The 18,256-nt window shown below is 42.8% G+C and overlaps 1 protein-coding gene and 1 non-coding gene across 3 annotated transcripts in view; one reads left to right on the top strand and one right to left on the bottom strand.

The window, feature by feature from the left end:
* The window catches only part of Grik3 (glutamate ionotropic receptor kainate type subunit 3), a 205,794-nt gene that overhangs the window by 75,201 nt on the left and 112,337 nt on the right, over nt 1–18,256 (bottom strand). For both annotated transcript variants that reach the window (XM_076862952.2, XM_076862953.2), the window contains exon 2: nt 5,348–5,524. In XM_076862952.2, coding sequence (XP_076719067.1) covers nt 5,348–5,524 — 177 coding nt within the window. The remainder of the gene's footprint in view (nt 1–5,347; nt 5,525–18,256) is intronic.
* Nucleotides 17,716–17,791, top strand: Trnaa-ugc (transfer RNA alanine (anticodon UGC)). Its single transcript has one exon. It is a non-coding gene; the product is annotated as a tRNA-Ala (tRNA).

Here is an 18,256-nt window from a genome sequence, read left to right as displayed (position 1 = left end):
CCCCCACCAAGGACCCACTTGTCTTTTGTTTCACATTATATTTGCAAGGTTCATCCATGATGTTCCGTGTAGTAGAAGTTTGTTCTTTTTTATTCCCGATTAAAATTCCTTGGTATAACCAGACCCCAGTATTTCCATCCTCCTGTGGATGGGCCCTTAACTTATTTCTACAGTGGCTAGAAACAGCCCCCTAGGCAAAAGGTTTGCACGATACTTCTGCAGAGAAGCACAAGTTTTCTTTTCCACCAGCATTGAATAGGAAAACGTACCACTCCCCACCTCCACCTCCCATCACACCCGGAAGATCAAGTGTCCACAGATCATAGATCCATGCATGAAAGTTAAAAACAACAGAGCTGCTAGAAGAAAACAGGGGAGAATGTCTTCAGGACCTCGGGGCAGACAAAGACTTCCCCAACAGACACAAAAGACCTTAACCAGAAGGGAAAATGTTAATAAACGAGACTTCTTTAAATTAAAACTTTGCTCCTCAACAGGCGTCACTAAGCCATGTAAAGGCAAGCCCGTGTCCCATGGCTGTATTACACATAGCTCCGACAAAGGACTCTTATCGAGAACATGTAAAGAGCTCCTAGAAAACACTAAGAAAGTGACAAGCAACTCAGTTTTTAAAAAGTAGTTGGAAAGAAAGAAAAAAAAAGAGAGAGGAAAGTTGTTGAAGGGCTGGGGGTGTGGCTTGGTGACAGAGTACCTGCCTGGCATGCATGGGGTTCTGTGTTTGATTCCCTGCAAAAAAAAAAAAAAAGGTGAATAGTTCTCAAAAGCACTTCCAGAAAGAGAATATTTGAATGTTTGCAGGGAGGGAGGGGAGAAGTGGTGGGGAGTGATATGGGCCAAATTACACTGTGACATTTTAGGCCTGTACAAATAGGTAATAACAAATCCCACCACTATGTACAACTATCATGCACCAATAAAAAATATGAGGGGGAAGAATGAATATTCAACTGACCTATTAGTATAAGAAAAAAAATACTCCACCTCTTTAATCATCAGGAGAAATAGAAAATAAAACCACTACGAGATAACCATTTCATAAACCACCAGAACAGCCAAAATTTAAAAATAAACCGACTTTGCCCAGTGTTGGTGAAGCTGTGGAGCAGCTGCCCCGCCCTGCGCTGAAGGACGGGACTGGGGGACCCTGCAGAAAACCCCAGGGCTGGGTCTATGCGCCCCTAGGACCCTACACGTCCACCACCAAGTTCATGCCCAGCAAACGTGAGGACATGTGTGTACCCAAAGACACCCACTAGGACGCCCACGGCAGACCGCGGGGAGTCGCCCCAGGGGGACACATGGAAGGGGCAACAAAGGGAAAGTGGGTTTTAACCCAGGATGGTGCATCAGAGCTTGACCCGGGGTGTGATGCTGCTTGAGCAGGTTTGTCTCTTATAACCAAGGCTCCTGGGCCCAGCCAGGCTCCACCCCCCTTTCCTGCACTCACCAGTTGATCTAGCCACCTCGGCCCTGCCCACTCTGGGATCCCCAACACCTGGCACAGGTGGACGCTGACTTGCGAGGATTTCTCAAGTGTGTAAACTGGCCTCCTTCAAATGACACGATTCCCACCCGCTCTCTGCGTTGCTCTCGCAGCCCCACTTCCCACCATCCTTCAAAGTGCAACTCAGCATCTCCTCCTCCAGGAAGTCCGCCTGCCCTGCTACCACACCCCTGTGGTCTTCCCCTGCCTTCAGGCGGGTCTAGCCACTGACTCAGGGACCTGTGGAGGGCAAAGCCTTGCTTCCTGCAGGGATCAGAAGGAGGAGTTTTGGTTAAGGGAGCTTCACACACACTGGGAATCCATTCATTTTTGCATCAGACAAAAATACCACATTGCTTTTGTGCCTCCTGTGTGCAGGCCGACGGGAGGCCGTGTAGTGGAACGGGGAAGAGACAGGCTTGCAGACTAAGGGTTGAGATGGACACCCCTGCCCGCTGCATTCCTCACACACACACAGTCAGGACTGTGGAAGAAAAGCCCAGGGTGTTATAAATGTGAAAGGAGACTGACCTCTGCTTGGGAAGTGTCCGAGGAGAAGGAGGAGTGAGATAGTTAAGGGCAGGGCAGGAGTGAGGTGGGGGTGAAAGAATTATAAGCAGAGGAAACAGCATGTGCAAAGGCCCTGAGATGGAATGTATGGCTAGAATCTAGAACCCAGAGTTTAGGAGGCCAAGTGGCCCAGATGGGGCTGGAAGGTCAGGTTGGAACCTTGATGAGGTCTGATGATGGATGACCTGGGAAGGGGACCCATTCAAGGTTTTAGGCAAGTAAGTCATGTGACCTGGTATAGGGTGGGAAGAGGCTGTGGCTCTGGTCACTTGGGAGCCTAGGGCTGGACTTATAGGAGCTGGGGGATTTTGTCTGTGGCCTGCTGCAGGCAACCTGTTCCATGTGGGGTGGGACCATATATTCCAGGAGGAAACCCTCCCGGGGGGCTCTGAGACCCTGCCCTGGCCCCCTCCTGGCTGGGAGCCCCCTGTGTGGAGCTGCAGGGTACCACTAAGGTACCACTAAGGAGGCATCATGTTATTTTAGTGATTTTTAGAAAAACTGGATTGGAGGCTCAACCTCGCCCTTTGGGCTGGCTGTGCCCACGTGGGCCTCTGTGTTCTGACTGCAGGCATTTGTTCTGTGTCCTGACCTTTCTATGGAGCCGTTTTAGTTGAATGTAGTCATTTTCTAGCCGGAGGAGGCTGGGCAGAGGGTGGCAGTGTGGACTCTCAGCAGGGAGGTGGATACTTGGCTGCGCAGCACTGGCTGCAGGGCATGCTGGGAAGACAGCGGGAGGACTCGGGCAGGGAGGAGAGCTGATGGGCAGAGCGCAGCTCTTCCAGGCTGACCCGCGTGGGGAGCCTCTGGTCTGTGTGTAGGCTGGCTCTGAGATTCCAAGACAGGGACAGTAACTGTGCTCCACGTCAGGGAGCCTTGGACCTTCCACACAGAAGCCAAGAGGACCAGGCAGGCAGGTGGGGCCCAGTCATGGGAAAGCCCTGAACTGACGCTCAGCGCGTAGAGGGCCAGGGAGCCGAGCATAACCAGAGCAATACCTGGTGTGACTACGGTGACAGACACTTCCCTGAACGCTTGGGAGGTGCACCCATTTCACAGATGAGGAAGGTCCAAGGTCACACAGCTACAGTCCAGGCAATCTGGCTCCAAAGCCAGGCTATGCTCCCCTTCTGGGCTGAGATGCTCACCCCATAACCGGGCTTTGGAAAACGAAGCAGCAGTAGGGAGAATAGACGGGTCTGCACCTGCGAGCCCAGGAGACGGACTGCCCTGGATTGGAGCAAAATCATCCTTAACTACACACTGGGAGCTCTTTAGAAAGGCCAGGGTCTCCTGTGGGTGGTCCCAGTCTGTCCAAAATGCATGGATGATGCTGTCCCGTAGGCTTGGCTGACAGGGGCGCTGGGCAACGATGCTCAGGCTCCCGTGCCTCCAACCCATGTCATGCATTCAGTGCTTCATTCAACCGTCATTGCACTGAGCGACTACCACATGCCGGTCCTATGGGTGCCAGGGCATCGTGTCAATTATCAAGAGAGAGTCTTCTCTTCAGCGGTACTGGGGAAAATGGGAAAGACGTTAAATACACATTTATAGAGCTAAAAATTGTGATAAGGGCTTTGAAGATGGAAAGCAGGGGGCCATGATATCATATTCCAGGAAGGGTGACCTAGTCGTTTTTGGGAATGAGATTCCTTAGGCTTGAGAATTTTAAGCAGAATTACATGGAAATCGGGAGTTCTATGGAAGCTATTTCCAGAGTTCTCTAAGCCTTGAAGTTATATTTGAATTAAATGTATATGTAAAAATACAGTTCATCTCTGCCGCTTCCCTTGACATCCGCGGGAATTGGTTCCAGGACCCCCTGAGGAAACCCAAATCTGCAGATGCGCAAGTCTTTTCTCTAAGTTGGCACAGTATCTGCATATATCCTACCCACATCCTCCCAGAGACTTTAAGTCAACTCTAGATTACTTGTAATACCCAGCACAATGTAAATTCTACGTGAATAGTTGTCACACCGAATTGTTTAGGAAAAAAATGACAAGAAAAAAAATCTGCCTGTGTTCAGTAGAGACGCAATTGGCTTTTTTTTTTTTTTTTCCCTTGGATGTTTTTGATCTGTGGTTGGTTGTCCTATGGATACGGAGCCACTGTCAATGAGGAGGGTCAATGGTGTGTGTGTGTGATGGGGTGGGCATTGTGTGTGTGTGTGTGTGTGTGTGTGTTTTAGTAGTAACAAAGAGCACACTGCTGCTCGGTCAGGGGTTGATAAGTCACCTTCCTTGGGCATTTGAGGACCTGGAGTCCCTGGCGTTTATTTTTAATGTGCCTCCTAATTAGGAGAGATACAGCACCACGTTTGTTTGTATTTTACTCTTAAAAATTCAGATGTGGGAGACTCTTTAATTGGATTCACTACAACTTTTTTTTTTTTTTTTTATCATTTAGGATTTTCTTGTTCTTATGCAGTCAAAACAAATTTAGAGAAAACCCTGAATAATGAGGTCCCCCGTCAGATCTCCTCTGGGGTCAGGTGGCCGCAGGCACTGACGCAGCTGGGTTGTTTTTCTTGTCTTTTTTTTATAGCAAATAGATGTTGCACGTTTGAAACCACCGGTTATCTGTTTTGTACGTATTTCCCATGTTGATATTTTTGGATGGGATTTTAAGGAAAGACAGCAGTTTTCCGAGCAAGGTGACTCTGGTTCATAATGATGGATTGTCTATTCAAAGTAACTAAGAGGGAGGGTCTTTTTTCTTGTTTTGAGGCATCGGGGCTGGAAGCCAGGGCCTCACACAGGCCCGACCAGCACTGGCCTCTGAACTACATCCTTGGCCCCAAAGGGAGAGTTGTGCATGTTCCCACCGCAAAGAAATGATAAATACTTGCCCTGAAAGTATGCTAACACTCTGATCTGATCATAGCGCAATGCATCCATGGATCAAAACATCACGCTGGGCCCGTAAATATCAACAATTATTATTTATCGGTTCAAAATAAAATAAAATGGAAAAGAAACAAATTAGAAAGCATCAGCTTTGGTGCGGCTGGTGCTGGAGGCCTGGGCGCATGGCCTCCCCGCTGCTACCTCTCAGGCTCTTGCCCTCACCTCTTGACGCCTCTCATGGCCTCTCACCTGCTCCTCACCCACCCTCGGTGGCCTCTCCCTCCCTCCCAGCCCCTGATGGTGGCGTGGAACTGGGGCTGACAGGACCCCGGACCAGGTGGGAAAGCTGCAGGTCCCCAGCCCTGGCTGAGCTCTGGCCCAGCCCCAGGTGGGAAGAGGACATCAGGGGCAGCTCACTCACCCTTCTTGGTGGCCTCAAAGCTGTCGTGGAAGTGAATCCTCTGGATGTCGTAGGTCAGGGTGGTGTTGGGCAGCAGGGTTCTGTTCCTGTTGATGATGTTGGCGGAAAATCGGAAGGCGTGCTCCTCGGCGTTCATGACCTGGGCGTTGGGGCCGTCCGCATACTCGAAGATCCCTCCTGGGAGAGAGAGTGAAACTGTGTGGGGGGAGGAGGGACAGCACCCAGCAAAGCTGCTAGGCTCAGAGGGTCTCCAGGACAAGGTCCCCCACCCAGTGTTCAATAACCTCCCGGAGAACTGGCGCAGAGACAAACTGTGCCGGGGCACAGGATTTATGAAAATCTTCCTGGTTCAGGTCACCCCACTAGCAAACTCCTGATCACACAGAGCCGAAAGGGCCGAAATAATCAACTTATTAATATTGCTATGAAAAATTCTCAATAGAGTTCTGGCAAGTATAATCTACCAGAATATCACTAGGATAACTACCATGACCATTCCAGAAATGTAAGACCGGTTCAATATCAAGAAATCCATGACTATCATTCCACCACATCAATAGTTCAAAGGAGGGGGAAAAAAGATAATCAACTTACAAAATGCAGGAAGGCATTTGAAAAAATCCAATATCTACTGCTATTAAGAACGCTTGATAAAATAGTGCCAGAAAGATACTTTCTTGAAGCACCTTTAGCTCATATCAGCCTTTAATATCACACTAACTAGTATCTAGTGAAACACTGGAGGCATTCTTGTTAAAGGGGGGAGAAAAAAGAAAAAAAGAAAAAAAGGCTTTGGGTAAAGATTTGCACCGTACCAATAACCAACAGGATGAGATAGAAAATGAATTCAGAGCACAGCTTTCGGAGAGGAATAAATTCTTATTTGCAAATAATATAAATGTCCCCCCAAAAGCCCTTAAATTAATCCACAGCCATGAGAACAAGTAAGAGCTAGTAGGAGAGTTGAACTAAATGATCAGTTAGCCCAAATTAATAGTGTTTCTTTATAACCGTGACAACCATTTGGAAGTCAGCGGAAAAAGGATTCACTTTACAATATCAACCCAAACATTTATTAGAAAATAATAAACCAAATAAGAATTGTACAATTGCAGCTTTTTTAAAAAACTGACAAAAACAAATAAAAACATCTCAAGTGAGGAATATAAACGTAGTCCTTTCTGGGCCTGGTGGTGCACACCTGTAATCCCAGTGACTTGGGAGGCTAAGGCAAGAGGATCACAAGTTCGAGACCAGCCTCAGCAACTTAGTGAGGCCCTAAGTGACTTAGTGAAACCCTGTCTCAAAAAATAAATAGATAAATCATAATAATACAAAAAAAAAAAAAAAAGAACTGGGGATGTAGCTTAGTCATAAAGTGCCCCTAGGTTCAGTGTCCAGTACCAAAAACATACACATCAACAAAACAACCACCACAACAAACAGAGGAGGTACGTTATGTTCCTAGGTAGCAAGGTTCAAGGTGCTAACTTTCACCAAATTAATTTTTCAGTTTAATTCAGTTCCATTTAAAATCACAGAAGGATTTTTTTTCCTTTTTCTTGGCAAAATGATTCTAAAACATACCTGGAAGACTAAACATAAGATAATGACCAAAAACTGTCTTCATAAGAACAATGAAAGGTGACTTGTGTTGCCAGACCTTAAAGTCTATTACTAAACCCAAATAATTGAAATCACGTTGCAATAGTGTATGAAAACAGAGAACCGAATGAGAGGAAAAGCCCCTAGAGAGAGATTCAAATGGAGGTAAGCATGAAAAAATGATCAAGGTGGCTATTTCCCACCGGCCAGTAAAGAATGAATTACTCATTAATTGTGCTCTGACAATTGTTCAATTATTTTGGAGAAATTTTAGACTACAATCTCAACCTGTGCATCGAAATAATTCCAGATGGATTAAATATTCAGTAGTAACAAAATAAGAACGAGGGGAAGAAAACCCTATAAAATTACCCAAAAGAGAAAATGTAGGTGAATATTACACAGTATTTGGGTGGAAAAGGCCTTTCTAAGTATTTTAAGAAAGAGTGATAACTCCATAGAAATAACACAAAACTTCTATGCATCAAAATCACGCTAAGCGAATCCCCAAAAAACCAAAGGCCGAATGTTCTGTCTTATAAATGGACGCTGATCCACAATGGCGGGGATATGGGAAAAATGGAGGAGCTTTGATGGGGCCAAGGGAAGGAGGGGAGGGGAGGGGGGATGGGGCAGAAAAGACGGTGGAATGAGACGGACATCATTACCCTAGGTACATGTATGACTGCACATATGGTGTGACGCTACATCGTGTACAACCAGAGAAATGAAAAGTTGTGCTGCAATTGTGTACAATGAATCAAAATGCATCCTGCTGTCATATATATCTAATTAAAATTAAAAATTAATTTTAAAAAACTACCATAAACCGCTTTTGGGAGCAGTGGCCCATGCCCGTAATCCCAGTGGCTCAGGAGGCTGAGAGAGGAAGATCCTGAGTTCAAAGCCAGCCTGGGCAACTTAGTGGAGGACCTAAGCAAGTCAGTGAGATCCTGTCTCTAAATAAAATATAAAAAAGGGTGGGGATGTGGCTCTGAGTTTAATCCAGGATACCCAACCAAAACAACTACCATAAATAGCATTAAATGGCAAACAATGAACTTGGGGAAAATATTTGTAACATATAAGGCCGTATAAACGTTGATGTTCTTATGTTCTTATTTTATAAAAAGCACTTCAGGGGCTGGGGTTGTGTCTCAGCGGTAGAGCGCTCGCCTTGCACGTGTGGGGTGCTGGGTTAGATCCTCAGCACCACATAAAAATAAATAAATAAAATATTGTGTCCAGCTACAACTAAAAAAAGAAAAAAGAAAAAAGACACATTAAAAAAAAGCACTTCAACTCAACAAAAAACATAAAAACACAAAATGAAAAATGAAAAAAAAATGTTCAAATAGGAAGTGTCGCAAAACAATAAAAATATGAATAAGTGATTAACCACTGGAGATAATTAAATAAACTCAATTTAAATCCCACAGTGAGATACTATTTTTTTTGTTCCTCTAATTAACTAAGATATGAAACAAACCATGCTGCCCCACTTTGGTAGGGTGTTTGGAAATGGCTACCTGCTTAACTCTTGGTGGATGGGGAAACCAGTCCACTTGCCTTTCCTGTAGCCATTAGAAATTTATCAAAGCATTAAATATGCTCATGTCTTTGACTCAACACTTTGATTTCTAGAAATTCATTGCACAAATAGGCACATGGGTCATGTATGGGGAAAGAGGTCTAGAATTGTCCAATAAGAGAAGCAGTAAATCAGCAGGAGTATATCTATATGATGGAAAAAAATGTAATGATATGCTAGGTGTGGTGGCACACACCGGTAATCCCAGAGGCTTGGGAGGCTGAGGCAGGAGGATGGCAAGTTCAAAGCCAGCCTCAGCAACTTAGCAAGGCCCTGAGCAACTTAGCAAGATCCTGTTTCTAAATAAAAAATAAAAAGGAGTGGGGATGTGGCTCGGTGGTTAAGTACCCCTGGGTCCTATCCTAGGTACCAAAAAAAAAAAAAAAAAAAGTAATGATATGGAAACTATCCATAATGTATTTTAAATGAACAAGGATGGTGTTTGCAAGAAACTTAGTCAGATTCTAACTTAGAAGATAGGAGGAGAAGGGGCGGGGAGGTGCCGGACTTAAATCATTAACATGAGAATCAAAGGAGACATGACTTATTCTGTTTTCATGTTTTTTTTTTTTTATTTTCTAATAAAACTTTATTCTTTTAAAAAATTCAATTTTATTGGACTGGGATTGTGGCTCAGAGGTAGAGCACAGGCCTAGCATGCGTGAGGCACTGGGTTTGATCCTCAACACCACATAAAGTAAAATAAAGACATTGTGTCCACCTATAACTAAAAAATAAATATTTAAGAAAAATTCAACTTTACTGAGGCTGTATTTACTTTCCACAAGATTCACCTGCTTTCAGTCTATGGCAATGTTTAGTAAATGAGTGAGTCACACGACCATCACCACCGTCCAGTTTTCTGATTTCCCCATCACCTAATATGACCCCATGGGACAATTTTGGTCACCCATGATTTTCACTTCCAGCCCCAAGAAACCACTAATTTACTTTCCATCACCAGAGACTTGTCTTTTCCTTACATGGAATCGTGTGTTCCTTTGCGGTGGGCTTCGTGCACTCGGTTGTCTGAGGTTCATCAATACTGCAGTGTGTATCAGCACCTCATTCCTTTTTATTGCTGAATATTACTACTTTAGAAGGATGTACCACATTTTATTTATCCACCCACCAGTTGGTGGGTATCTGGATTGTTTTAATGGCTTTTGGAAGTTTCTTTTTGGTAAAAATAGGGGTTTCCAATTTCTGGTCTGACAGCTAAGAAGCCTGGAAGCTGCTGCTGCATCTTACAGAATAAAAAGCCGAAGGAACTAAAACACCAACAACTGTTCCTGGCTCTACGAGAGCGGCCAGGCACCAGGGCAAACCGCTGTCTCCCGAGGTGGGGAGCTGCGAGCCGAGAGGGGGATCAGGGTGGAAACCTCCGAGGGAGCCAGGGGGAAGATCCAGAGTGCAACTGACATGCTGCGGGGGCTCCTGTGGGAGACAACTCCAGGGGACTTACGTTGGGTCCCACAGCTCTGTGAGTTGCAGCCTGGAGCTCTACCAGGCCCTGGCCGTGAAGGCTGCAGAGAGACCCTCCCGTGCTTTGGGCAGTGGGAGGGGAAAGGGAGCCATTGCAAAATACGGCCGAGCATTCTGTTGCTGGAGGTGGAACTAGGTCACCAGAGCCTACTGCTGGGGTTTTAGTGAGCCCAGTGGACCTGAGGGAAGGGACCCTGCCATCTCCAGCCATCTCCATCCACCCTGTCCCACCAGAGGGGGTGGAGTGGAGAATGTGGAAATCACAGGGAACATTCTCCGTGTAGAAGCCCCAGCGCACTGCAAGACTGCATCCTACGCCCCTCACCCCACCACCACACCACCACGTGACCAAACGCCTATTGACAGCACTTTCTTTTACCTGGCACAGCATGACAGTCTATCACCAAGGACAAAAAGAATTACAGGGCAAACTCAATGGCAAACAGTACAGTTTGAAGCGTCAGAGCAAGCATCAGCACCAGATTGAGATGTGGCGGGGATGTTGGAATGATCAGACAGAAAATTCAGAAGAGCTGTGATTGATATTCCACAGGCGCCAATGGTTAAAGTGGCCGGCATGCAAGAACAGATGAGCCACGAAAGCAAAGAGGGGAATTCTACAGAAAAAGAAGCAAAAAGAAAGTCTAGAGATCAAAAACACCGTGACAGAGATAAAGAATGCCTTCAATGGGCTCTTTAGTAGATGGCTAAGGACAGAATGTCTAAGCTTGAGAAAATCTCAATAAAAATCTCCAAAAACTAAGAAGGAAAAAGACTAGGAGAGGACAACAGAACAGAGTATCCAGGAACTGTGGGGCAACTAACTGCAAAAGGTGTATCAACTATGAAATGAAGATATCCAAAGGAGAGACAGGAACAGAGTAATATTTGAAACAAAAAATTTTCCCAAATTAATGTTAGACACCACACCACAGATCTAGGATGCTCAGAAAACACCAAGTAGGATAAATGCCCCCAAATATTATACCTAGGCAAATAATTTTCAAACAGCAATAAACCAAGAACACACATCTCTATATAGTCAGAAGCAAGAGGATACATCTTATTTATAGAAGGGTAAAGATAAGAATTACACCTGCCTTCTTAGAAACCCTGCAAGCAAGAATAGAGTGGAGTGAAATATTTAAAGTATTGAGAGTGAAGGAAAAAAACCCCACCAACCTTGAATTCTCTATCTTGAAAAAAATATTCTTTTAATGTGAAGAGAAATAAAGATGTTCTCAAACAAACAAAAATGGAAGGAATTTGCTGCCAGGAGACCTACTTGCAGGAACTGTCAAGAGAAGCTCTTTAGAGACAAGGCAAATGATGTAGGTCAGAAAGAGGGTTCTGCATATGCAGAGGAAAAACACTGGAAAAAGAGTAAGTTAAGGTAAAATTTTAAAAAACATATTTTTCTTATTTTTAATTATCTAACAGATAAGTTTTTAAAAATAATAGAAGAATGTATTCATACATATACACTTATGTATCTATGTATTAGCAAAATGTATGAGAGCACAGACACCATATGGCAGGGAAGAATTGTCACTACAAGGTACTAGCATCAAAAGTGACAAATGTTGTTTGAGAGAGGACCTGGAATACTTGTAAGTGTACATTTTAAACTACAACCACTAAAAAGAGAAGTAGGCCAGGCATGGTGGCCCATGTCTGTGGAAATCCCAGTGGCTCTGGAGGCTGAGGCAGGATTGTGAGTTCAAAGCCAGCCTCAGGAAAAGCCAGGTGCCAAGCAACTCAGTGAGACCCTGTCTCTAAATACAATACAAAACAGGGCTGGGGATGTGGCTCAGGGGTCGAGTGCCCCTGAGTTCTACCCCTGGTACCCCCCCCCAAAAAAAAGTTTAACTGAAATGCTAAAAGAAGAGAGGAAATGGAATCATAAAAATTAAACACACAAAGAGAGAAAAAAGCAAAAGATTAAAGTAGCAACAAACCAACAAAGAGCAAGGACAACCAATAGAAAACACTAACAAATATGGTAAATATTAATCCAATTATATCAATTCTCATTTTAAACACCAATGTTCTCAATGTATCAATTAAGACAGAGATTATCAGAGTGGATAAAAAAGCAAGTTCCAACTTATATGTCTGCAAGAAGCCTACTTTTAGTACAAAGACACTGAGATTAAAAGTAAATGGTTGGATGATTTATTCCTGAAATGCAAGACTCATTTAAAAATACAGAAATTGATCATGGTGATATAGTACATTACTGGAATGAAGGCAAAAACCCCTACATGATCATCTTGATCAATGCATAAAAGGCACCAACAAATTCAACATCCTTTCATGATTAAAAAAAAAAAAAGGCTTAAAAACTAGGACTAGAAGGAAATTATTTCAATATAGTAACAGTCATGTATGAAAAACCCACAGCAAATATCATACTCAGTGATGAAAGACTGAAAGCTTTTATTTTGGTATCAAGGATGAAGGAAGAGTGCTGACTTTCACCACTTCTCTTCAACATAGCGCTGGCAGTTCTAGCCACAGAAATTAGACAAGAAAATGAAATAAAAGGCATTTAAATTGAAAATGACGAGGTAAAATTATCTGTTTGCAGATGATAAGATCTTATATGTAGAAAATCCTCAATGTTCCACAAAAACTCTTAGAGTTAATAAATTCAGTAAAATATCTTATTACAAAGCCAGTACACAAAGAATCAGTTGCAATTCTATATTATTATAATGAACTATCTGAAAAGGATATTACAAAAACAATTCTATGTACAATAGCATCAGAAAGAATAAAATATTTACAAATTAACTTAATCAATGATATAAAACTACAAAACATTCCTGAAAGAAATTAAAGTAGACGTAAATAAATGGAAACATAGCCCATGTTCATGGATTGGAAGACCTATTATTATTAAGATGTCAAAACTACCCAACGTGTACTACCCAAAGTAATATATGGATTCAATGAAATCTTCATTAAAATCCCAAAGTCTTTTTTTTTTTTTTTTTGCAAGAAAAGAAAAAAGAAATCCATCTTCAAGTCAATATGGAATCTCAAGGGACCTGAATAGCTAAAACAGTCTTGGGAAAGAAAAAAGCTGAAGACTCACTTTTCCTAATTTCAATTTACCACTTAATATATGTAAGGCCTAAAAGTTTAAAGCTCTGAGGAAAAAGAAAAACAGGGTGAAAGAAGAAGCTATTTGACAGAGGTTTTTTGGCTGTGACTTTCCTGGATTTGACACCAAAGGCATAGACAAGAAAAGAAAAACTGGGCTTAATAAAAAATTTGATTGTGCATCAAGACATTATTAAAAGAAAAAAGGCAACCTACAGAATGAGAGAAAATATTTACAAATCATATACCCAGTAAGAGATTCATGTCTAGAATATATAGAGAGTTTCTAAAATTCAACAAGAAAAGCAAACAACTCAATCAAAAATGGGACTTGGTTAGATATTTCTCGAAAAAAGATATACAGATGCCTGATAATCACATGAAAAGATGTTCAATATCACACTCATCAATAGGGAAATGCAAATGAAAACTACAGTCAAATAATACTTTGCACCCAATAGGATAGCTACTATTTTTTTAAAAAAAAAAAAAAAAAGCAGAAAATAAATGTGGATGAAGATACGATAAAACTGGAACCCCTGTGCACTATTGGTGGAAATGTAAAATGGCACGCTGCTGTGGAAAAACACATATGGCAGTTCCTAAAAACAGAATTACTAGAAGACCCAGCATTTCCATTCCTGGGAGTATACCCAAAGAACTGAAAGCAAGCCAGGTACAGTGGTGCATGTCTGTAATCCCAGCAGCTTGGGAGGCTGAGGCAGGAGTATCGTGAGTTCAAAGCAACCTCAGGAGAAGTGAGGCGCTAAGTAACTCAATGAGACCCTGTCTCGAAATAAAATACAAAATAGGGCTGGGGATGTGGCTCAGTGGTTGAGTGCCCCTGAGTTCAATCCCTGCCCCCCCCATCAAAAAAAAAAAAAGGACTGAAAGCAGGGGTTCAAACAGGTATTTGTACACCAAGTTAACAGCAGGCTTATTCATAACCTCAAAAACATGGAAGCAACCCACAGTTCAATGATGGGTGAATGGGTAAGAAAATGTGGCCTAGACATGCAATGGAATATTTCTTTTCCTTTTCACTTTTCCATTTCATATGTCAAATTCTGATGTATGCTATCACATGGGTGCACACTGAGGACAGTATGTGGCATGAAATAAGCCAGCTACAAAAAGACCAACACCATATAATACTACTCTAATGAGGCACTGAGAATACTTGAAGTCAGAGAAACGTAAAGAAAAATGGCCATGGTGGGGGAGGGGTGGTGGGGCTCAGAGGAATGAGGAAATATCATTTATGGCAGTCCTAGCCAATGCAATAAGACAAGAAAATGAAATAAAAAAAAATTAAAATACACAGATTGGGAAGAGAGAAATAGCACAACTTTGTTTACAGATGACATGATCGACTGTAGAAAATCAAAATAAAACAAAACAACAAGAATGATATCTAAAATCTCCTGGGGCTAATCAGAGATAACTTAAAGAGGAGGCAAAGTAGACATATAAAGGTCAGTTGCTTTCCTATGTACTGAGAAACTGATGTGACTCCATTTTTGAGAAACCAGCCTCTACCTCAGAGCAAAGCCTGTCCAAGGAAGGGGACTGACCCTTGTCTTTAGAAAAACCCACAGAGCCTTTCTAGGCACATACCCACCCTGCTGAGTTGTTTATCTGTAAATAACAGGAGAGATCTGCTGTGCCAGGTGTCCCTGACTCAGTCAGGCTAGGTGAAGACCCATAGCAACCCCCTATAACCACCAATCATCGTGAGACAGGGAAAATACCTGGGATGCCAGATGACCCCCTCAGTAATTTATGGTGGTTGATAACATGTTGGGAAACCATGTAGTTCAGCACATACTCCCCTTGTGGCTTAAACCAATCAGTTCAAAGGAATCCCCCTCTTGTAGTAACCAATCACCCCTACCCACCTTGTTCCCACCAGTGAATGTGCTAATCAATGTTAAGAGTTGTTGTTTGACTTTCCTGCGGTATGGAATGATTTGCTGTGTGATGTTGTGATGCATAGAGTATCCCCCCAAAACCTATAAAATCTCACTGAACAAAGGACTGGGACTCACTCCCTGGGACCGCTGTGTCAGAAACGGTTGTGAGTCCAGGCTCGAGCTTGCAATAAAGACTCTTGTGTGACTGCATTGGATTCAGCTCCTGGAGGTCTATTGGGGGTCCCACAAATCTGGCATTACAGTACCAGCAATGAACAAGTGGAATTTGAAAGTTTTACAAATATCATTTACATTAGCATTTAAAGAAAAGAAACACTTAGGTGTGAGTCTAACAAAATACCTACAGGATCCATGTGAGGAAACAAAACTGATGAAAGAAATCAAAGAACTAAATAAACTTCAGCATTCATGGCTAGAAAGGAGAGATATTGTCAAGATGTCAGTTCTCCCAACTGATTCAATGCAAACTCCTCAAAATTCCCTGGCAAGTTATTTTGTGGCCATTGACAAAGTGATTCTAAAATGTACAAGGACAGACAAAAGACACATATCCAAATGCTACAACACATATACATATGTCATATAGCCAACACAATATTGGAGAAGAGTATTGGAGATTGATACTACGTAATTTCTTTCTTTCTTTCACTATCTTTATTTATTTATTTTTATGTGGTGCTGAGGATCGAACCCAGGGCCTCATACGTGCTAATGAGAGCTCTACTGCTGAGCCACAACCCCAGCCCTGATACTATATAATTTTAAGACTTACTATAAAGCTACTAGAGTCAATATAGTGTGGGGCTGGGGTGTGGCTCAGAGGTAGAGCACTTGCTTAACCTGAGCTATGTCCTGGGTTCAATCCCTGGCACTGTAAAGGAGGGGGAAAAAAGAGTTTTTTCTTTAGAAAATTAGAAGGATCCCAATGGGTTAGGAGGCTGAGAAAGGAGGATTGCCAAATTCAAAGCCAGCCACAGCATTTTGGGGAGGTTCTAAGCAACTTAGCGAGACCCTGTCTCTAAATTTAAAAAATAAATAAATAAAAAGATCTGGAGATGTGGCTCAGTGGTTAAACATCCCTGGGTTCAATCCCCCATTCAAGTAAAATAAAATAAAATAAATAAACAAAAAATAAAATAAATAAAAACTAAAAAGGCAGTATGTTATTGGCATAAGAATAGAAAAATAGATCACTGGGACAGAACGGAGAGCCTAGAAATAGACTCATGTAAAGATAGCCAGCTGATCTTTACTATAGGAGCAAAATCAAGAGAGGAAAAAAATAGGCTTTTGGAACAAATGGTGGTAGAACAACTGGCTATCCACACGCAAAAGAAAGAAATATAAACACAGATCTCACACCTTCACTAAAATGAGCTTAACACGGATCACATATAAATGTAAAATTCAGAAACTATAAAACTTCTAGAAGATAACCTAGGAGAAAAATCCAGACCTTGAGTTGGGCAATGACATTTTAGATATTATATCAAAGGCATAATTCATGAAAGAAAGAATTGAATAATTTGAATTCATCAAAATTCAAATTTTCTTTTCTGCAAGAGACACTTAAAAGAGTGAAAGGACGGACCCTGGACTAGGACACACCGGGTAAAGGACTATTATCCAAATATACAAAGAACTCCAAGGACTCAACAATAAGAAAATAAACAACCTGATCGAAAACCTTAAAAGAGATCTCTCAAAGAAGATGCCAAATAAACATAAAAAGGATACTCCACATCCCGTGTGGTTAGGTAAATGCAAATTAAAACAATGAGTCACCATGACACACCTATTAGGATGACCCAAAGCCAGAACACTGACAATAGGAACTGCTGGCTTGGAGCAACAGGAACTCGCATTCATTGCTTGTGGGCTCAAAAAACACGGCAGCCACCCTGGCAGTTTTTCAGTTACTTAGGAAACTAAACAGGACCCTCACCACACAATCCAACAGCCGTGCTCCTTGGAATTTGCCCAACGGAGCCGAAAGCAGGTCCACATAAAAACCTGCACACAGATGTTTAGAGCAGCTTTAGTGGTAATTGCCCAAACTTGGAAGCCACCAAGACGCTCCTCATTAGGCGAATGGATAAACAAACCAGGGCAGCCACACAAGGACAGATTCCACACTTAAAAGAAATGAGCCATCAAGTCCGGAAAAGTCATGGAGGAACTTAAATGCAAATCACTGTGTGAAAGAAGCCCATCTGAAAAGGCTACAAACTCCACATTCCAACTGTATGACATCTTGGAACAGAAAAAGCTATGGAGACAATAAAATATTCAGTGGTCTCCCGGGGCTGGGGGAGGGAGGGGTGAACAGGTGAAAGCCCCAGAGGAATTTCAGGGCAGAAAACACATTCTGTGTGATACTATAATGGTGGGGACATGTCATTGCACATTTGTCGAAACCTATAGAATGTACAACACCAGAGAGAGCCCTAATGTACATGACAGACTGAGAGAGGTGTCAAGGTAACAAGCGCAGCACTCTGTGTGTGGGGGTGTTGAAGGGGGGAAAGCTGTGCATGTGTCAGGGGAGGGGGTTATATGGGAAATCTCTGTCTCTCCTGCTCAATCTTGCAGTGAGCCTAAAATTGCCCCCAAAAACAGTCATTACAAAAGAAAAGCAGGGGGCTGGGGATGTGGCTCAGTTGGTAGAGTGCTTGCCTTGCATGCACAAGGCCCTGGGTTCAATCCCCAGCACCACACCCACACCCACCCACCCACCTACCCACACACCCCCCCACACACACACACAAAGGCAGCGGGGGGGGGGGGGGAGAGAATGTTTTAGGAACCAAACAAATAAATCTGTCCCTTTCTAGAAGACTCCAGCAGGTTATAGATTGTAATATGCAACTGTGTAAATGTGAGTCTGTGTGGGTATACATAAACATGGGGTACACCCACACCACCCAGGGGGAGAAGAACCCACCAGGGAACATCAAGAGTGGTTTTCTCTGAGTAACTCATTTCGGGTAACTCATTTCCTTCTTTGAGATTTCAAAAAGTTCTGTTGTGAACCTGCGCTGCATTTCTAATAAGAAAAGTCACCAGGTGATTGTGTGCATGTGTTTCATGGGAAATAAATGATCGAAATACCAGTTGACCCTGGAGTTCCACTCCTTAACACATTGGCACGTAAGGACATTTTTACTATAATATTGAAAAAAATGG

Source organism: Callospermophilus lateralis, chromosome 7 (assembly GCF_048772815.1).
Source record: "Callospermophilus lateralis isolate mCalLat2 chromosome 7, mCalLat2.hap1, whole genome shotgun sequence".
In the NCBI taxonomy this organism is placed as follows: domain Eukaryota; kingdom Metazoa; phylum Chordata; class Mammalia; order Rodentia; family Sciuridae; genus Callospermophilus; species Callospermophilus lateralis.
Note: the sequence above shows the minus strand (reverse complement) of the source record. Positions and strands in the feature narration are given on the sequence as shown.